Source organism: Ambystoma mexicanum, chromosome 7p, assembly GCF_040938575.1.
Source record: "Ambystoma mexicanum isolate Mex_15411 chromosome 7p, UKY_AmexF1_1, whole genome shotgun sequence".
In the NCBI taxonomy this organism is placed as follows: Eukaryota; Metazoa; Chordata; class Amphibia; order Caudata; family Ambystomatidae; genus Ambystoma; species Ambystoma mexicanum.
The window spans coordinates 929,348,480-929,367,169 of NC_090939.1; the positions used below are offsets into that span (position 1 = coordinate 929,348,480).

Sequence of the window (18,690 nt, forward strand, 5' to 3'; positions counted from 1 at the left end):
GTCCTTCAGGATACAGTTGCTTCCCTTGCCCGCGATATGAAGTTTGTGAAAGCCAAGTGCGATAACTTGGAATCCAGATCACGTAGGAACAATATACGGATCGTAGGGGTTCCGGAGAATGCGCTTAAATGCTGTATGGAGCTAGCAGTTGAGAACCTACTCAAGGAACTATTGGGCAACCCTGAACTGTCTCCCTTCTTCACTATTGAGCATGCCCACCGTGCTTTATCCCCTCGCCTCAAGCCCGGAGATTTCCCCAGACCTATCATTGCTAACATTTTGAGTTACAGGGATCTTGTACTCCGTCTGTCACGAGATAAAGGTGAACTACGCCTGGGCTCCCAAATTATCCAGAGTTTTCCTGATTTCTCTGTGGGTGTGCCGCAGGAAAGACGCCAGTTCCTTGGGGTAAAAAAGATGTTGAGGGAATGCAACATCCCCTACGCAATTCTGTTTCTGGCACGCCTCAAGTTCACCTTTAGGGAGAAACTATACTTCTTCACTGTCCCTGATGAAGCAGTGAAGTTCATAGAGGCACAGATACCGCTCAATAATCCGGCTGAGTACCTCTTGGATAACGACTGATCAGAGGCCGATTACTTCTATTCCGTTTAGATCCTTAGTAACAAATATCCTTCAACGTCTGGATTGATAGTAGCGTTGACCTTGTTGTTTCCTCATGCTATGTCTTGAATATGTGTTGAGGTGTGACTCGCTTGCCCACACGGCCCACAGAGAGTACCCCTCCGGAATTGTTATCGTCTGGTATAACGGATCACATGTTGGTATTCCATTACCTATTGACCCACTAGTCTGTGCTTGTGACCATTCGTTCCCGTTATACCGTTTTTTCATTATGTAGGCACAGTTTTACATCACTGTATGTGCTGATGAGGTGAAAGTCTGCTCCAATGGTTTGTGTCGCCGGCCTCATATGCCAATTTTGGTATTTCATTGCTCCTACTAAGTCGATTGCACGGCAGCAGCTTACCCCACTACAGTTGCAACGGTTATTATAGAGGGATTGTTGGGTGTATGCCCCTGTTGGGCCACCGTTGTGGTTGGGTTTGGCCCACTGACTTCTGGTGTGGGGGGTCTGTTGAGGAATGAGGGTGGGGGCAGAGGGGGCTACACTGCCAGTTGGGATGGGGCGGTGAGGGAGGGGGGAGTAATGGTCCTGGGAAGTTATTCTGAAAATGGCAGAGGTGGCACAGCATTTCACGCTATGGCAGGGCGTCATAACCAAAATAATCTTACCGGTGGGAACATGCTAGGTCATACCTGCTGGGATGTACACTAGAGTAACGTAATGACTACAAATATATCGTCCTGGAACGTCCGGGGACTGAGTAACTACACCAAAGGCATGGGATTAAGATACTTGTGCTGCAGGAAACTCATGCCCGAGGTCGCCTGGCAACGAGCATTGCACCATCCTCGGGGCCTAATAGATTTTATACCACTTATTCCACCCAGGCCAGAGGGGTATTAGCACTGATTCACAATTCAATCAAGTTTGTACTCCATAAAAGCTACATCGATCCTGAGGGTAGGTATGTCATCCTACACTACACATTGGTGAATAGGGAACACCTTATAGTGAACACCTATGGTCCTAATGTTGACACCCCAGACTTCTTTGATACTGTTGCCTCCATCATGTTGGGTTATGTAGGAGTCCAGACTCCAGATCATTTGGGGAGGGGACATGAACCTGATACTCAACACCAGATTAGATAGAACAGGAACGGCACCCAGAACCCTATACAGACGCACAACACAGCGCTTGGTGTCCGGGACATCTGGAGAGCTCTCCACCCCCAGACGCGACAGTTTACATATTACTCATCTACATGATAGTTCCTCCAGGATTGATCTCTTCCTGGTGTCTAGCGATCTGATAGGGAAGACAGACGAAGCTCATATTCTTACTCGTACGCTATCCGACCACGCCCCAGTCACCCTGTCCATCGAGTTGGGTTTGCCTGTGCTTACGTGCAGCACTTGGCACTTCAAATCTGCTTCCTTCCTTTCGAATCTAACACCCTAGAGCAGGGGTCTCCAACCTTTACGTTAGCTAGAGCTACTTGTAGTGGATGCCAACAGTGGAGAGCTACTAGCGGACGATATCGGGGTGGGGATATTTATAAGCCTCAGAATTTTTACCAATATTTTTTTGGCTCGATTATTTCCCCTCTATAAACAGATGGAATAACCTATGCCTTGACAAATATATTAAGAACTTCAAAAACCTCTTTGTTGCATTATTATTTATTTGTAGCTGTCTCAAAAAGACAGATATTTGTTGGACTACCATACAAATATCCTGTAATTTTTGTGCCCCTTCCTTTGCGTTTTATGCAGGCTTTCTACATGCTAGGCACACTATTATTTTCCAAATAAAAAAAAAAGTAATTTCCAAATTGAAAAATGTTGCTTGCGTTCAAAAGTTTTCTTTGAAATGCTTTTTTATTGTCAGACACCACACATACTCTGTTATTTGCCGGTAAGATAGCTCAGCGGGTTGAGCGCTCGCTGCTGCTATCTGAGCGTGATCTGCAGGTCGCAGGTTAAAATCCCGGCAAGGCCAACTCAGCCTTTCATCCTTCTGAGGTCGATACACGTACCAATTTCAGTTGGGTGATATTGCATGTAAATATGTGCTCTGTAAAGCGCTTTGGATTAAGGCGCTATATAAATAACACATCATTATTATTTGTGTGCCCCTCTGTGTTTTAGCACAAGTTATATTTATAAAGATGTTAAATGCTTGTCAAACTGGTTAATCACAAATGCTTCTGTTATGCTGACAGCAGTTTTTAGGAAATTTAACTGTGGGTTCATGGGTGCCAACTTTTGATTTTCACAGGGGCAGAAATATCCTCACCTCAGCCCTGAATATAAGCAAGCAACCAGCCCACCCATACCCTGGCCAAACACATTGTATAGCACTTTGTTTATAATGCATTGCAAAAAGTCATACGATTAACAACCTGTAGTTTTGAATATATAACATCTCAGCATCGGTCTGTCAACCTGCTGAACTACCCTGGTAGGCTTCTACTGTACAGTGTGTCTATGGATTGCTTAATGTACTAAAAGTGGGTGTACTTGTGTCATGGAAGTGATTTAAAGTGGAAATGTGCGGTGTGGAATTTGGAAAGAAATTGCACCATTTTTTAAAATATTATTTAGAACATTTCCAGGCGAGCAGCAGTGCTACTGTGATATTTGCCTCGCATTGCGAGGGGCTGGGGCAGGATCAGGTCACAATGATCCTGATCCTGCCCCAGCCCCTCCAACATCTCTGGCAAACAAGAGCAGCTTGCTTAAGAAAGACTGTCATGGGGGCGCACAAGGCCAACTGTGGTACTACAGGTGGCCTGCAGAAGCATAACGTGATACTGACATTTGTCAGTGGATTTACAAGCAGTTCCAAGTGGCACAGTAGCCAAGCTCCCTGCGAGCATGGCTGCAAAAATCACCATTAAATAATATAACTTAGGATAAATGTTTATTTTTCGGTATCTTCAGCGCGGGCGACTGAAAAGGCTCAGGCGAGCTACTAGTCGCCCGCGATCGACTGTTTGGCGACCTCTGCCCTAGAGGCTACCACTGCTGGGGTCCGCTGGGAAGCTTTCAAAGTATACATTAGGGGTATGTCCATCTCCGTGGAAGCAGGAGTACTTAAGGTGATGAGGAACGACCTGAGTCGGTCCGAGTCCAAACATCCGGAGCTCGAACGGGACTGCGTGACCGCAGCTGACCCAATCAAACTTGCACGAATAAGGGAGGAACTTGATGTTTTCGAGGCACATGCCTTGAGGGAGGTTCGCTATTTCAGCCGCCGGCAGGCCACCCATAAATACGGGGAGGGTGAGAGACCGGATAGGACACTTGCCAGATTGGTGAGAGGGGAAGGGGGCCACACCCAGATTGTGTCCATTAAGGACTCACAGGGCACTCCTCATTGGTCTGATCAGCAGATATTGGAGATCTTTACTGAGTTTTACACTAACTTTTACACGTCACCTCTGGAACACAGCGAACAATACATGAGGGACCTCCTTGACCAGATCCCCACAACTCTCATCTCCCGTTCGTCCCGGGATCAACTAGATTCCCCGATTCTGCTCGAGCAGATTGTCAAGGCTATCTCTGATCTCCCGAAGGGTAAGGCTCTGGGGCCAGATGGACTTACTCCTGAGTTTTACCACAAATATGTCGCGATTCTTGCCCCTAGACTGTTGGAGGTATGGTCCGGATCACTCAGAGGTCGTTCTTTCTCCCTCCTTTCGCGAGGCTGTCATAACAGTGCTACTCAAGCCGATAAACCTGATGTCGAATGTAGCTCATACAGGCATCTCTCGCTCATGGGTATTGACACCAAGATTTTTGCAAAGGTAATAGCTAATCGTTTTCTCCCGATCATGACATATCTGGTACACGAAGACCAGGGAGGATTTGTGCCCTGGAGATCTACTTCCCACAACATCCGGCGGCTCTTCAATGTGATGGCTAGACTTGACCACGACTCAAGCACCGTTGCAGTCGTGCTTGCTGCTCAAAAGGCTTTTGATGTGGTCTCATGGCAGTACATGTGGTTGTTTTTGGAGATAATGGGGATTGGTTCTAACATTATTAGATATATCAAATTGCTATATACGGCCCAGACTGCAAGGGTCCAAGTCAATTCCCTAACATCCACATTATTTACGCTATCCAGGGGCACCCGCCAGGTATGCCCGCTCTCACCGATCCTTTTTGCACTGGTCATTGAACCAATGGCTGACTATGTTAGAGTATGTCATGCCCATAGAGGAATACATTTGAAAGTCTCCCCCAAAATAATATCTCTATACACTGACGATGTGTTACTACACGTCAGAGACCCCGCCACTCATTTGGATCCCATTTTGTGCGATATCACGTGTGTAGGCACCTTCTCTGGCTTTACAATTAATTACTCTAAATCGGAAATCTTCCGCTCACTAACACGACACAACAGCCTGCCTCGGAGTATCCACTGTGCTGGTCCCCTGGCAGGATCAGATATTTGGGTGTCCAGATGTCCCCGTCTGTGTCCACCCTGCTAACTGACAACTACACTGCTGTTGCACAATTAGTGGAATCCAACATGGCGAGGTGGCGCTCCCTCCCGCTGTCACAGGCTGGGAAACTCTCCTTCGTCAAGATGATCCTGGTCCTTAAATCACTCTACATTTTTAGCAACGTGCCCATCTGACCCGGGAATTGGTATTTCATGCAGTTACATAGATTGTACGCACAGTTCTTGTGACATGCGGGTGCTGTTCGCAAAAAATGGTTGGACACGACTCTTCCATACGATAGAGGTGGCCTCACTGCTCCAGACCTAAAACTGTATTGGATAGCTGCACAGGTCCAGTTTGCCACGTACTGGTACCCAAGCTCTCCGACTCGCCCGCACGTCAAGCTGGAATCATTGGCTGCGACCGAGGTCAACTCCATGACCCCGGTATTCTACCATGAATATTTACCGGATTCCCCGCTCGACCTAGTGGCAACCACTCTAGTTGCCTGGGGCCGACTTCCGAAACCTACTGTATAATCTTATCCCTATTACAAATGGCTTCCTATCTGGTGATTTCCTGTGCTGGAACCTACGCACGATAAAGCCCTGGACCAGCACTGGGGCACTCTGGGGTACCAGGCTTTGACTGATTTCTTTCTTGATGGGAAATGTATTGATCCACAGACATGGAGGCAGGGTCACTCCGGATATGCGCTCGAGCTGTTACAATACTACCGGCTTCACGCCGCCTTCCGTGCCAGGTGGCCCTCGTTCCCTGACGAGCCTCCTGAGACCCTAACGAGCGGCGTCGTGTCCGCCCTATATAAATTACTATTGACAGGGACTCCTACTCCGCCCACCACTGCTCTTACGGATTGGGCAGATGAACTGGGCCTCGAAATCTGTGACCAATTATGGAAGATGATGTGCTCACACACAAACAGAGTGTCCCTTAATTTCCGTTACCGATGTATACAATTCAAGTTACTGAACAGACTATACTATACTCCCTGTAAAATCTCTAAGTTTGCGGGCAATGGCACACACACCTGCGCTGGTTGCATTCTAGAGGGGGCAGACCATCTACACATATTCTGAACATGTCGCAGGCTGGGTGAATTCTGGGATGGGATCTTGAAGACTCTCTCTGATATAATTGGGGCGGTGGTCGACCCTAGCCCGACGGGAATTCTGTTTGGTGTGTGGAGTTCTGGTGACACCAGATGGATGGCTAGATTTTTAAACATTAGCTGCATGGTCGCCAAGAAATGTGTGCTTCAGAACTGGAAGAGCCCCTCCCCACCAACTTGTCAGAAGTGGCTTAACGCACTTACCTGGTCCCAAACCTGTGAAGAAGAATACCTTAGCTTGCTCCTGGCGCACTCTCGCCCGAAAAACATATGGTCTGCCTTTAATAGCTACCTTGCCGATCAAGCTTGGAGCCCTTCTGGATCGGATTCCCCTGCACCCACATGAATGGGGTCTGGTATGTCATTATGTTTCAAAATTGTCTGCTTACTCTGTCTGTAATGTACTACTTGCTTTTATCTGAAACATGTCCTGTTGATGAGATGACTATGCATTGTGCTCTGACGTGTGTTTGCTGTAAACCTCTGCTTATAAAGAAAAAAAATAGTAAATAAATAATGTATTGGATTTTACTGGATTACAGAACTGATTCTTCCCTCTACCCATTTCCTACATCTACACACAGATATGGATTCTGGACTGAACCGTATTTCACTCCGAAACACCAAACAGGGGATTTTTGTGCTGCTTGGCTTTTTCCTCTTTCAGGGCTGCGCAGTGAGTACGCCCTTCAGTTTGGTGCTGTTTCAAGTTCCAACAAAAGTGTCTAGCTCCCGGATCAGACCCCATCTCTTCAAGAAGAAGTGATCTCCAGAGGGAACTCCCAACTGCCCTATCAGAATCCGAGGTTTCGACCAGCAACAGTGAGACACCTGCTTTGTTTGTTATGCTTGCGGCACTTTGAAGATGGCTACCCTGTTCTTGTTGTGCTCAAGGCAGCATGTGTGCCTCTTCTCATCCAAATGGGGACCGGCAGGCTTTAGCCACCCCCCTCAGTAAGGCCCCACTGCCTTTGATAGAATCATCCTTCTTTGGTATCACGGAGCACGAGGTCCGGCAACATCTGACCTTACTATCTTCCCTTATCTGTGGACGTGCCGGGCTGCTGCCGGCCTCGACCCCCTTGAGATATGTACACTGTGGCAACATGCTGTACCTCCAGGGTCTTAAAGAATTTTCGGAAAAAATTGTAACATTTGGAAAAAAGAGTTTATAATCATTGTTAACTAACAGTAATTGCAGCGCATTGCCAACGTGCTGGCTGGAGTCTTTCCTGATTTAATGTAACCGGTCTTTGCCTGGAAGTCCTTATGGTTCACTTTGTGCCTGTTGTGCCTGATTTGTTTGTTATACTTGTGGCACGTTGAAGACGGCCACCCTGTTCTTGTTGTTCTCAAGGCAGTATGTTAGAGCTGTCTTCTTCTCCACTTCACTGTGATTGGTTCCTGTGTGCCAATTCTCATCCAATTGGGGACCGGCAGGCTTTAGCCGGCACCCTCACCAAGGCCCCACTGCCTTTGATAGAATCAACCTTCTTCAGTATCACAGAGCACGAGGTCCTGCAACATCTCAACTTGCCTTGTTCCCTATCTGTGGCTGTGCCAGGCTGCTGCTGCCCCCTGCACCCCCTTGAGGTTGTTCAATTGTGGCGACCTGCTGTATCCCCAAGGACTTAAAGAATACTTTTCTGCAAAAATCATACATTTGGAAAAAAGAAGCGTTTAAAAACATTGTTCAATAACAGTAATGGCCGCACATTGCCAACACACTGGCTTGAGTCTTCCCTGATTTAAACTATACTGTCTTTGCCTGGAAGTCCTCGTGGTACACTTTGTGCCTCCTTTGTTCATTATACTTGCAGCACTGAAGATAGGTGCCCTGTTCTTGTTGTTCTCAAGGCAGTATGTTAGAGCTGTCTTCTTCTCCACTTCACTGTGATTGGTTCCTGTGTGCCAATTCTCATCCAACTGGCGATCGGCAGGCTTTAGCTGGCACCCTCACGTAGGCCCCACTGCTTTTGATAGAATCATCATCATCCTTCTTCGGTATCACGGAGCACGAGGTCCTGCAACATCTCAACTTGCCATCTTCCCCAATCTGTGGCTGCGCATGGCTGGTACTGACCCCCAAGCCCCATGAGGTAGGTGCACTGTTGCGACCTGCTCTCCCCTCCAGGGGCTTAAAGAATTTTCTGCAAAAATCGTAAATTTGGAAAAAAAAGCCTTTAAAATCATTGCTCAATAACAGTAATTGCTGCGTATTGGCAACACACTGGCTGGAGTCTTTCCTGATTTAATCTAAGCTGTCTTTGCCTGGAAGTACTCATGGTTCACTTTGTGCGTGCTTTGTTTGTTATACTTGTGGCACTTTGAAGATGGCCGCCCTGTTCTTGTTGTTCTCAAGGCAGAGGTGCCTTCTTCTCCCCTTCACTGTGATTGGTTCCCGTGATATGATATGGCATTTATAGCGCACCTATACACAAGTGTTTGAAGGCGTGACTAGGCAGGGGAGGGGGAACAGAGGGAAGATTTACAACAATCCTACTAGGCCAGGTGTCATTCAGATCACGCAAGTGCATGGGAAGGGGGGGGGGAGTGTTGTATATGGGATCAAAGAATAAATAAACAATAAGTAAAGAACGGTCAGCTGGTGGCAAGTGCAAGGACAAGTGCAGACATTAGGTGTCAAGTGCTGGTAGTGGGACTGTAGGGATACAGAAACAGTCCCCAAGTGTGGGGGTTGACAGGAAGGCAGTGCAGGTGTGCGACTGGCGGGGGAGGGGACCTGGGCCCGAGATCAGAGGTGGGCCAGGTAACCAGTGCACTTTCAGTTAAAGCCAGGAAGTCAACAGGGGAGAGGAGGAGAAAAGGCAGAAGCAAAGAGAAAGGTTTTGAGGTGCTTCCGGAACCAGAGATGATTATCCTCAAGTTTCAGGAAGGCAGGGAGGCTGTTCCAGAGGGAGGCCCCAGCCGAAGAAAGAGATCTACCACCAACTCGTTGCTTGGAGAAGTGACTGACCCTGAGGGACTTTGAGGCAGATGAGCGAAGAGCTTGAGAAGGAAGATATTTAGGGAGAGAGAGTTGAAGGTATTGAGGCCCCAGGCCCCAGAAAACCTTGTGGACAATGCAGAGGGTTTTGAACTTAACCCTTGCAGCCACTGGGAGCCAGTGCAGAGATTTCAGTCCTGGAGAGATACGATCCGTGGGCTTGAGGCCAAGGACAAGTCTTGCAGTCCTGTTCTGGATGAGTTGCAGAGGGCGGAGAGTAGAAGCAGGCAGATTTAGAAAGAGGCTGTTGCAATAGTCCAGCCTAGAGAGAACCAGAGCTCTGGAGACAGTGAGCTTCTCGGGGAAGGAGAGATGCCTCTTCTCATTGAACTGGGGACCAGCAGGCTTTAGCCGGCCCTCTCACCGAGGCCCCACTGCCTCTGATAGAATCATCCTTCTTCGGTATCACAGAGCACGAGGTCCTGCAACATCTGACCTTACCATCTTTCCTTATCATCTGTGGACCTGCCAGGCTACTTCTGGTCCCCCCCTTTAGGTAGGTGCACTGTGGTTACCTGCTGTAACTCCAGGGGCTTAAAGAAGAATTTTCTGCAAAAATCGTGAATTTGGAGAAAAAAAAAAGCGTTTAAAATCATTGTTCAATAACAGTAATTGCCGCGCATTGCCAACACGCTGGCTGGAGTCTTTCCTGATTTAATCAAAGCTGTCTATACCTGGAAGTCCTCATGGTTCACTTTGTGCCTGCTTTGTTCGTTATACTTGCACCACTGTATTACAAGGTGACTTTGACATCACTAAAATACCTTGTTCCATCAGGGCTGAAATAGCCTTAAAAATACCTTCATCCGCTGAGACATGGGGTACTGTCTAGCTCGAGGTAAAATTGCTCTTGGTTTCAGCTTAATCTTAACTTCTCCTACCCCCACCAATAGTCCTACATAACAGGGGCATGTAGGCCATAAAGTGCTTGGCACTTTCTCCAAGACCTCATAAAAAAAATGCTGAATGCTGGCATACTATCCCCATTCGCTGTGGAATTTCTCTTTTCTCTATTCTGATCCAATATGTAATACTCATCTCAAATATCACTTGATCATCTCTAAACATATACTCATCAGTGACGTTGTTCAACCTATACCATTCCTCAATGGCAATCCCTGTTCTCCATGGCTGCCCTCATCATCGGTTCCATCGAGCATGGCCATTGCCTCCCACTATGGCTGCATCTAACTCTAGGGGAATAATCTGTTCCCACTCTCTGTCCATAGGTATGTGTGGTCTGGACAAAAACTCATCAGGTATTTTCATAATTGTTCCCACTAAACCGGGTAGCCATGTCAGGAAAATGTATACTCTAAAGAAAAACTTCTGGTTCCAATGGCTTGCCTCGCAGAGACCTTTGCCCTGTAAACACCAATATACATTTCCCCACATCCATATAATGTATCCCTGGAGGAGCAGAACACACTATGCTGTCATCAGTAAACAAAATAGTCATGTTAAGTTTTGTCATTAAATCATTAAATTAGCAGTCAACAGAATGTTGACTGGTGTCTGCCTTGAGTACAATAATGGAACAGACATGTCACACTAGGAACTCTACTTATAGCTCCAGGGAATCCTTGCGCATTCATGGCATTTACCGACATTGGATATTTGCCCTCTTGTATACATGAATGAGTGTCTACTAAAAGAGAAAAAGATGTGCCTCCTAATGTTACATCAACCCTCAGTTCCTCTTGGGGGGTCTGGTGTCACAGATAGTACTGAACACATCAAGTCGCCCTGTGAGCTGTCCTATTATGGATACATGCTTATCCCTTTACCTGTGAAAGCACTTCCTCCCACCACAGTGGCTCCCCTTACTCTAGGTGTTAATAACTGTCCCGTGTTTGCATTCTGCTGGGTATGCATGGGTGTGTGTTGTGACCTCCCTTGCAACTGATTCAATGATGCTTGCTGTGGTTGCAAAGCCTGTTGCATTTGCGGCGCCTATGCTTGATACGCTATCTGATCTTGGACAAACCCGTTCCTGGCTTGTGAGATAACTGCTCATTCTGTACATACCCTTGGCGTCCGCATGTTTGCACTATGTGCCCTGTCATTCCACATGTCCACCATATAGGAGCAACCCTTCTAATTTGTCCCCCTTGGTTAAAACCTCCTTGCATGTTCTGATCATCATTCTGCATATTTTGAAACCTGTCTTGGTTATTCTGAAAACCATCCCTTCCTCTGTAGCCCATTCCTCTGCCCTGTGGCAGAACCCCATTCCCTTCTTGATCCATTTGGTGCTGATTATTCATCTGCAATGTGCCCACTGCTTGCTGAATTCCCAATCCTTCTCTGCTTGTCAATACTGCCCCTTCTATGGCATACTTTGACAATTTCTTCTGAACTAACTTGGCTTCGTCAAGTTTTCTAGCATCTTTCTTTTTAATATTTTTCTCTTGCAACAGCTGACAGTGATGCACTATATGGTCAACTGTATTTCTGCCCATGGCTTCGCTTCCATTCCCACTAATTTCTTATGGTGCCTTTGTAATCCCTGACATAAAATGTGGTATAAATACTGCCACTGTCTTTCCCCATAGCTCCTGCATTTCTAGAGTCCACCGTTCCTGAATTCTTTGAATATAAGCAAGCAGCTTGTTATCTCTCATCTTACATGCCATTATTGCACCCATATATGATGTATCAGGATACTGTACCCTATGCGCTCTCCAGACATCTGCTCTACAATTATTAAATGGCACCCCATCATGCTGTGACACTTGAATATCCTGCTCTCCTCCAAATGTCATCAACCCTTTCCCCAAGAATGGCTGCTAGGAGACCTTTAATGTCCCTTATTGCTAAAGTATTTTCCCCTGTCATTTTTTCAAGTTCATACATCAATTTTCCCACACCCGCTTTTAAATTAGGAAGTTTACATCTTAAATTATCGTTATCAATTTGTGGCCATGGGATATACTGTGGTCTGGCCCCCCCTTTCTTCAATAAAGGGAACTGTGTGAACCCAAATCCACATCCTGCTCCCATTGCCTGTCTATTCATAGTGTAAACAAGGGTTCCTGATCGCCTTCAACTCGGCAATGACCTCCGCCTGCTCGCATATAGTGGTGACTCTCCCTTCTCGCTATGCGATCGTCCTTTAGGTAGCTCTGGATATGCTATAGGATCTGGGTTTCTATCTTTAGGCTTCTCTAGAGCAGACCATTGTACTTCCTTATCTGTCTGCAGACATCCCACGGGACTGCATGCACTTCTTCCCTCCTCTCCATTGAAGGTTTCTCTCCTTCATCTGACATATCTAGTCCCCAACTAGTATGACTCTCTTCTCTTTCACATTTATCTAAAGTCAGCCTGTCTCAAGACAAGGCTTTATGCTCAAGACTAAATGAGCTTCCTTCTTTGCCTCGTGATTGGGTGATTATAGATTGTTCTTCTTTTCCTCTGCTTCCCGGTTCACCTTTTGTTCTCATATCCTGATAGGCTTTATCGATCCTATCTGCGATGCTCCCTATCTCGAAGTTCTCATCTAACTTAACTTTAGATGGCCCCGACGTTGCTCTCTGCGACGTTAGGAACTCCTCTATATCACTCCATCATATCACTGGACTCATGTCCATCAACTCTTTCTGAATATGATCAATATCGCGCTCGGTCTCCTTTTTCGCTGCATTTCTTTGTCTAATTCTCTTCGCTTTCTTCCTTCCCACCTAACTCTTTCCTCTTCTTGTCTTTTCTCTTCCCTTCTTTCATTTGCTTTACGCTCTTCTTCCTTTCATCTCTTTATCCTTTTATCCCTCAATTTCTGCACTCCCTCCTCTTCTCTCTCTGTCTTGTCTGTCTCATACTTCAATTGCTCTCTGCCTGTTATCATATTTCCTTTGCTCCTCTGCCCTTTCCTCTTTCTTTTGTTGTTCTTCCTGATACATCTGTTCTCCTCTCTGCCTACTCTTTCTTTTTTGTTCATCCTCTTTCAGTCGCTTTTCTCGTTGCCTGTTTTTCCTATCCTGTTCATCTTGATTTTCTCTTTGCCTGACTTCCTCAATACTTTTCCCATCAAGCTTAAGCAATATCTGTCCACCCATCTATTTGTTTTGTACAAGTGTTACCTCATCAGCTTTATCCTTTTCATTTTTAATCTCTTGTTCTATATCTGTTGTTACATTCGATCATTCGCTTTTCTCCTCCTTGGCCTGTAAGACCATAAAGATCTCCTCCTTTCTTCTAGCCTCTTCTGGACTATCATCATTGCTATAAGCAGGCATTATATCGGGTTACTATACCCTGTCGCTGTTTTTAGTTCCTTCAATGGGTACAATCCTGTACTTTCTATATCAACGCTTTTTACTTCAAGTGAGGTAAGGGGAGCAGAAGGCTCAACACCTTCCTCCTTAAACTGATTGAGCATCCAATCCTCAGGAGGCAGATCCTCCCGCTCCTCCTGGTACATTTTCCAGAGCTCTAACATCTTTTCCAATTTCTTCCCTTTGTACACAGCGTACACATTTGTGGTCATGTGTTGCAATATCGCCTTTGACAGCGATCCCCCTTGTGGCCATGGCATGAACGTTTCATCTGCTGTGCCCTTTACCCATTCTGCACCATACTGTTTGAGCTTAGGCGCATGTTTTGGCAGCGTTTTACACAGAAGCATACGTGGAGTAATATATCAATATTGAGTCTCAACTGACTGTCAATACTACCACTGTTTACACAGATATGTTTCCGAAAAACAACAAATATGAGCGCGCTCCACCTTCTCAGCTCAAAGCCTCTATTTCTCTATTATCTGAACTTATATTTTCAGTCGGCGCCGACAATGTCCTAAAATAAGTAAACTTTTTATCTCTCCTTCAACTTTACACAACTTATTCTTGTCGCTCTTTGATACTTCTTTTTAATTACAAAATACACAAACAGACAAACTAGTCGACCTTTCACATATACACCATGGTGGTCCTTTTCTCCTAGCCCCTAAAATACTCCAATTGGAGTTTGAGTCATTCCCCATCATAAACCTGTTTGTGTGACGACTATTATAACCCACTTGGAGTTTTGAAATGACTCCTTCTAAATCTGCCTTGAGGTAGGAAACTGGGCTCTATAAACGCTCCTTGTTTAAAACGCTCCTTGTTACATACTATAACGCTCTTCATTTATGCTAGAACACTCTTCATTTATACTAGACAACCCCCAGTTACTTTTTTATGCTATCACAATCCCATTTCCTGATTTTGCCATTCCCTTCAATCTACTCACCATTTGCTCTTCAGCTTTAGGCCTTTGGTATCATCTCCCCTCCTCTTAACCGAGCACCGCCACCTTCCGTCCGCTCAGTGCCTGTGGAAACCAGGAGGGATTTCGTCAAAGAGGGACCCATCCCACCTATATCGATCTTCTTGCAAGTTTTCTACATCGCCTGCTCTCGACAGGAAACCTTGCGATCTTCCGGCTAGATGGCGCAGGGTGTCCGACCATGAACTGGAAACCTACTGGTCCATAACAAGACAGACTCAGGAAGTTGGCAAAACGTAACTGTTTTATTTGCAGTTATCTAAAACAGGGAGTACAACGGACATCAATGGATGTTCGCTCAAGTCTCAAAGTGTTGCATGAAAAAACACCATTTATAGCAAAAACTCATCATCATTTACATCATACTACGTGGCAAAGTAAGAAAACCTAACTGGGATTGTGGTTGGTCTATGGGGGAACATCTACATATACTTTCTATGGGGGCTAGGATTGTGATTGGATCTCTCTAATCAGGTATACAACTATGCCCACCCCTAGTGCAAGTCATCCTTGTTGTCATCAAAAACATGACGTTTCATTGGCTCACAATCTACAGGGCTCCTTAATACATATCTCTATACAATTGGTTGGCATGATTGTACCCTTCTGGAATATTCCACTCGCTAGCAGCACGCAGGCTGGTACCCCAAGTGCTTGCAGGATTGGCTTGACCATGCCTCCCCACCCAATTAGCCCATCATCCATAATCACTCCTGATGTCTGCCATTCAAATTGTCTTTGAACTCGGTCTTGTAAAGTATCACTGCACCTTAGAATAGAAGGGAGTGTGAGTAGGCATGAAACGGTATACCGGCATAAATACAGTGATCAAAGGCATTCTTATTTAATTAATGTTACTTTGTTTGCAACGGTTTACCGATTCCGTACTGTTGCAAACGAAGTAACAGTAATTAAATAAGAATTGAGCCTTCCTTCCTTTTAATAGATGTGCAGTGTGCATGCACTTTGCTGCTGTGCTGTGTGCAGTTTGTGAGCAGCGTAGAGCACTGCATGTACAGTGGGGACACCAGTGAATGCTTTCAGTAAACGCTTCATTTAATACTAGATCTGTAGATGCATGTGACCGACATCTTTTCAAGTACAAAAGCCATTAGGCGCCCGTGTGTCACAGGTTTCCCCCTTTCTTACCTGATTTCGATGTTTGCTGGAATTCTTGGAAGGAGTCTTCTTGCGTACGGTTCGGGTTTTGTACAACCCCGTACGGGCGTCTTCGGGTTCCAGTGTGCGTTCAGCGTTCTATGTCCAGGATCGCCAGGAATCTCCAGGAAACAAAGGAGGTGTACTCGGAGGCGGGTACACGGAATCCGGAATGTAAGACAGGATAAGGAGGAAGGGAAGATAGGAGGAATCGAGGGTCCGGGAACCAGGAACTACAGAGTTCAGCGAAGGCGAACTATGGAGCACACGTCTAGCCACAGCGATCAGTAGCGCTGAGACGCGCGGGGCCACAGGGGCGTGGCTTCTTTATAGAATGTGCTACGTCTGACGTGATAGCTGGTAGACAGCGTTCTGTGTTTAACGGCCATGTTGGAAGTACAGCAAAGTGTAAACCATGATGTGTCAAGGACCAGGAAGTCCAAAAGGGACGTATCCGACAGTACATGAGAGCATGCCTCCTCCGAAGACCTGTCCCCAGGTGTATGAGATGATCCCTTCTGAGTAATCTGGGAGCATTTAAATTTGAGATTTGTTCCTAGGTGCGTTCACTAGGAGGGTACCCTTTCCACTCAACCAGGTATTGCAGCTGACCACGTTTGTACCTGGAGTCACATATCCTGGACACTTTGTACTCCAGCTGGTCATTGAAGATTACAGGATTAGGCCTGGGGGCAGTCCGGGAGGATTGGATGCAAGGCTTCATTAAAGACGTATGGAACACTGGATGGATCTTCTTCCAAGAGTCTGGTAGTTTGAGCCGGAAGGCCACTGGATTAATGATTTCCTTTATGGGAAAAGGGCCATAGTACCGGGGAGCCAGCTTATTAGGTCGCAGATGGCGAGGCAGTAGTTTTGAGGATAGCCAAACCTTATCACCCACTGCATAGGATGGTCCTGGTCTTCTTTTGGAATCCGCATACTGCTTGGTGTGATTTCGGGCCCTTTCTAGGTATTCCTTTGCTTCCCTGTGTACACTGATGAGAGTTTCGATCCAGGTGTCGAGTGTGGGTACTGATGTAGAATGTGGAAGAATGGAAGGTAGGACTGAAGGATGGAATCCTTGGCTGCAGAAAAAAGGGCTGGTCTTGACAGCTGAGTGGTCCGAATTGTTGTAGGCGAATTCAGCCAGGGGTATAAGGAGTGACCAATCGTCCTGTACCTTAGTAGTGAAGCAACAGAGATAGTGTTCTAGAGTTTGGTTCACCCATTCCGTAGCTCCATTGGTCTGTGGATGATAACCAGAGGAGAGGGCACGTTGGATTCCCTAGTATTCGGCATAGGTGTTTCCAAAACTGAGAAATGTATTGGGGCCCTCTGTCTGAAATAATCTTGGAAGGGAGTCCATGAAGTCAGAATATGTGTTCCAGGAAGATTCCAGTAAGTTCTGATGAATATGGTAGTTTATACAGAGGAGTAAAATGGGCCATGTGAGTGAACAAATCAATGGTGACCATGATGGTCGTGTATCCCCTGGAAGGGGGTAATTCTACTATGAAATCTGTAGCAATGACTTCCCAAGGTCTTGTTGGTAATGAAGGTTGAAGTAGGAGACCCGCCGGCTTCTTATAACATGTTTATTTTGATTGCACACTGTACAGGTTTGGATATACAGCTGAACATCCGTCTTCATTCTTGGCCACCAGAATTGTCTCTGTATCAGACAGAGGGTATTGGTGACGCCGCAATCTCCTGAGGGAAGGGTATCGTGGCAGAGATTTATGATCCTTTGTTGTAGTTTCTGTGTGGGGATGACCAGGCTGTTATCCTTAAACAGATACCCGTCCTTAGTTTTTAGACTCCAGCGATTCTTCCCTGTAAATTCCTTCCAGAGGTCAGAGGACTGGGTTTGAATCCGAACATCTTCCAGGAGGCTGATTGCTTGGGCTACAAAAATTGTGTTTGGAAACATCTTGGGGAAGGACCGACCTTCAAGAGTTTCGTAGTCGGGACGTCGGGATAAGGCGTCAGTTATTATATTCTGTGTTCCAGGGACATGATGGATCTGGAACTGATACTGGGCAAAGAAGAAGGCCCAACGGGCTTGACGACTATTTCTACATGCCAGAGCCTGCAAAACTTGCAGATTCCGATGGTCCGTGCAGACCTGGGCAGGATGTTTTGCTCCTAGAAGTAGATAACGCCACTCTGTGAAGGCTTGACGGGTGGCTAGCAGTTCCTTTTCCAAAACAGAATAATGGGTTTCACTGGGAGTTAGGGTCCATGAAAGATAAGCAATGGGATGTTCCAGGTTGTCTTTGAATTCCTGTTTTAGAACTGCTCCAATGGCGTAGTTAGAAGCGTCTGTTTCCACCAGGAAAGGTTGATTGATGTCAGGTTGAGCCACGATGGGAGCTTGTGTAAACTCTGTCTTTAACCGTTGGAATGCCTCTTCTTGGGCTGTTGTCCAAAGAAAGGGAGTATCTTTTTTTCAACAAGACAATGATCGGTTGCACTATCTCGGAAAAGGAAGGTATGAATTTCCGGTAAAAGTTAGCAAGCCCCAGGAAGGATTGGATTTGTTTCACGGTAGTCAGAACAGGCCAGGATAGTATGGCTTTTACTTTGGAGTGATCCATTCCAATACCTTCTGGGCTAAGGACAAATCCTAGATAGTGAACAGCAGAGACATGGAAAAGACACTTCTTGGGTTTAGCCAGGAGCTTGTGTTCACGTAACCGTTGTAACACTGCCTTAACATGCTCCTCATGCTTAAGATGGTCCTTAGAGAATATTAAGATATCGTCCAGATACACTATGACGAAGAGGAACAACATATCTGAGAACACCTGATCCATGAAGCATTGGAAGACCGCTGGGGCATTTGCAAGTCCGAAGGGCATGACCAAGTACTCAAAGTGCCCGAAGGGTGTTCTAAAGGCGGTTTTCCATTCGTCTCCTTCTCTAATACGGATCAGATGGTAGGCACCTCTGAGATCCAATTTAGTGAAGATTACAGCTCCTCTTACTGCTTCCAGGATATCTGAGATCAAGGGCAATGGATAGCGATCTTTCAGGGTGCACTGATTTAGACCACGATAATCAAGACAAGGTCT

At 46.1% G+C, this 18,690-nt stretch overlaps 1 protein-coding gene across 1 annotated transcript in view; it reads right to left on the reverse strand.

Annotated features, from left to right (window-relative positions):
* LOC138526458 (zinc finger protein 181-like) overlaps nucleotides 1-18,690 on the reverse strand; it is a 354,082-nt gene that overhangs the window by 70,648 nt on the left and 264,744 nt on the right. The window contains exon 8 of the mRNA XM_069637236.1: nucleotides 14,423-14,503. Coding sequence (XP_069493337.1) covers nucleotides 14,439-14,503 — 65 coding nt within the window. The 3' untranslated portion in view covers nucleotides 14,423-14,438. The remainder of the gene's footprint in view (nucleotides 1-14,422; nucleotides 14,504-18,690) is intronic.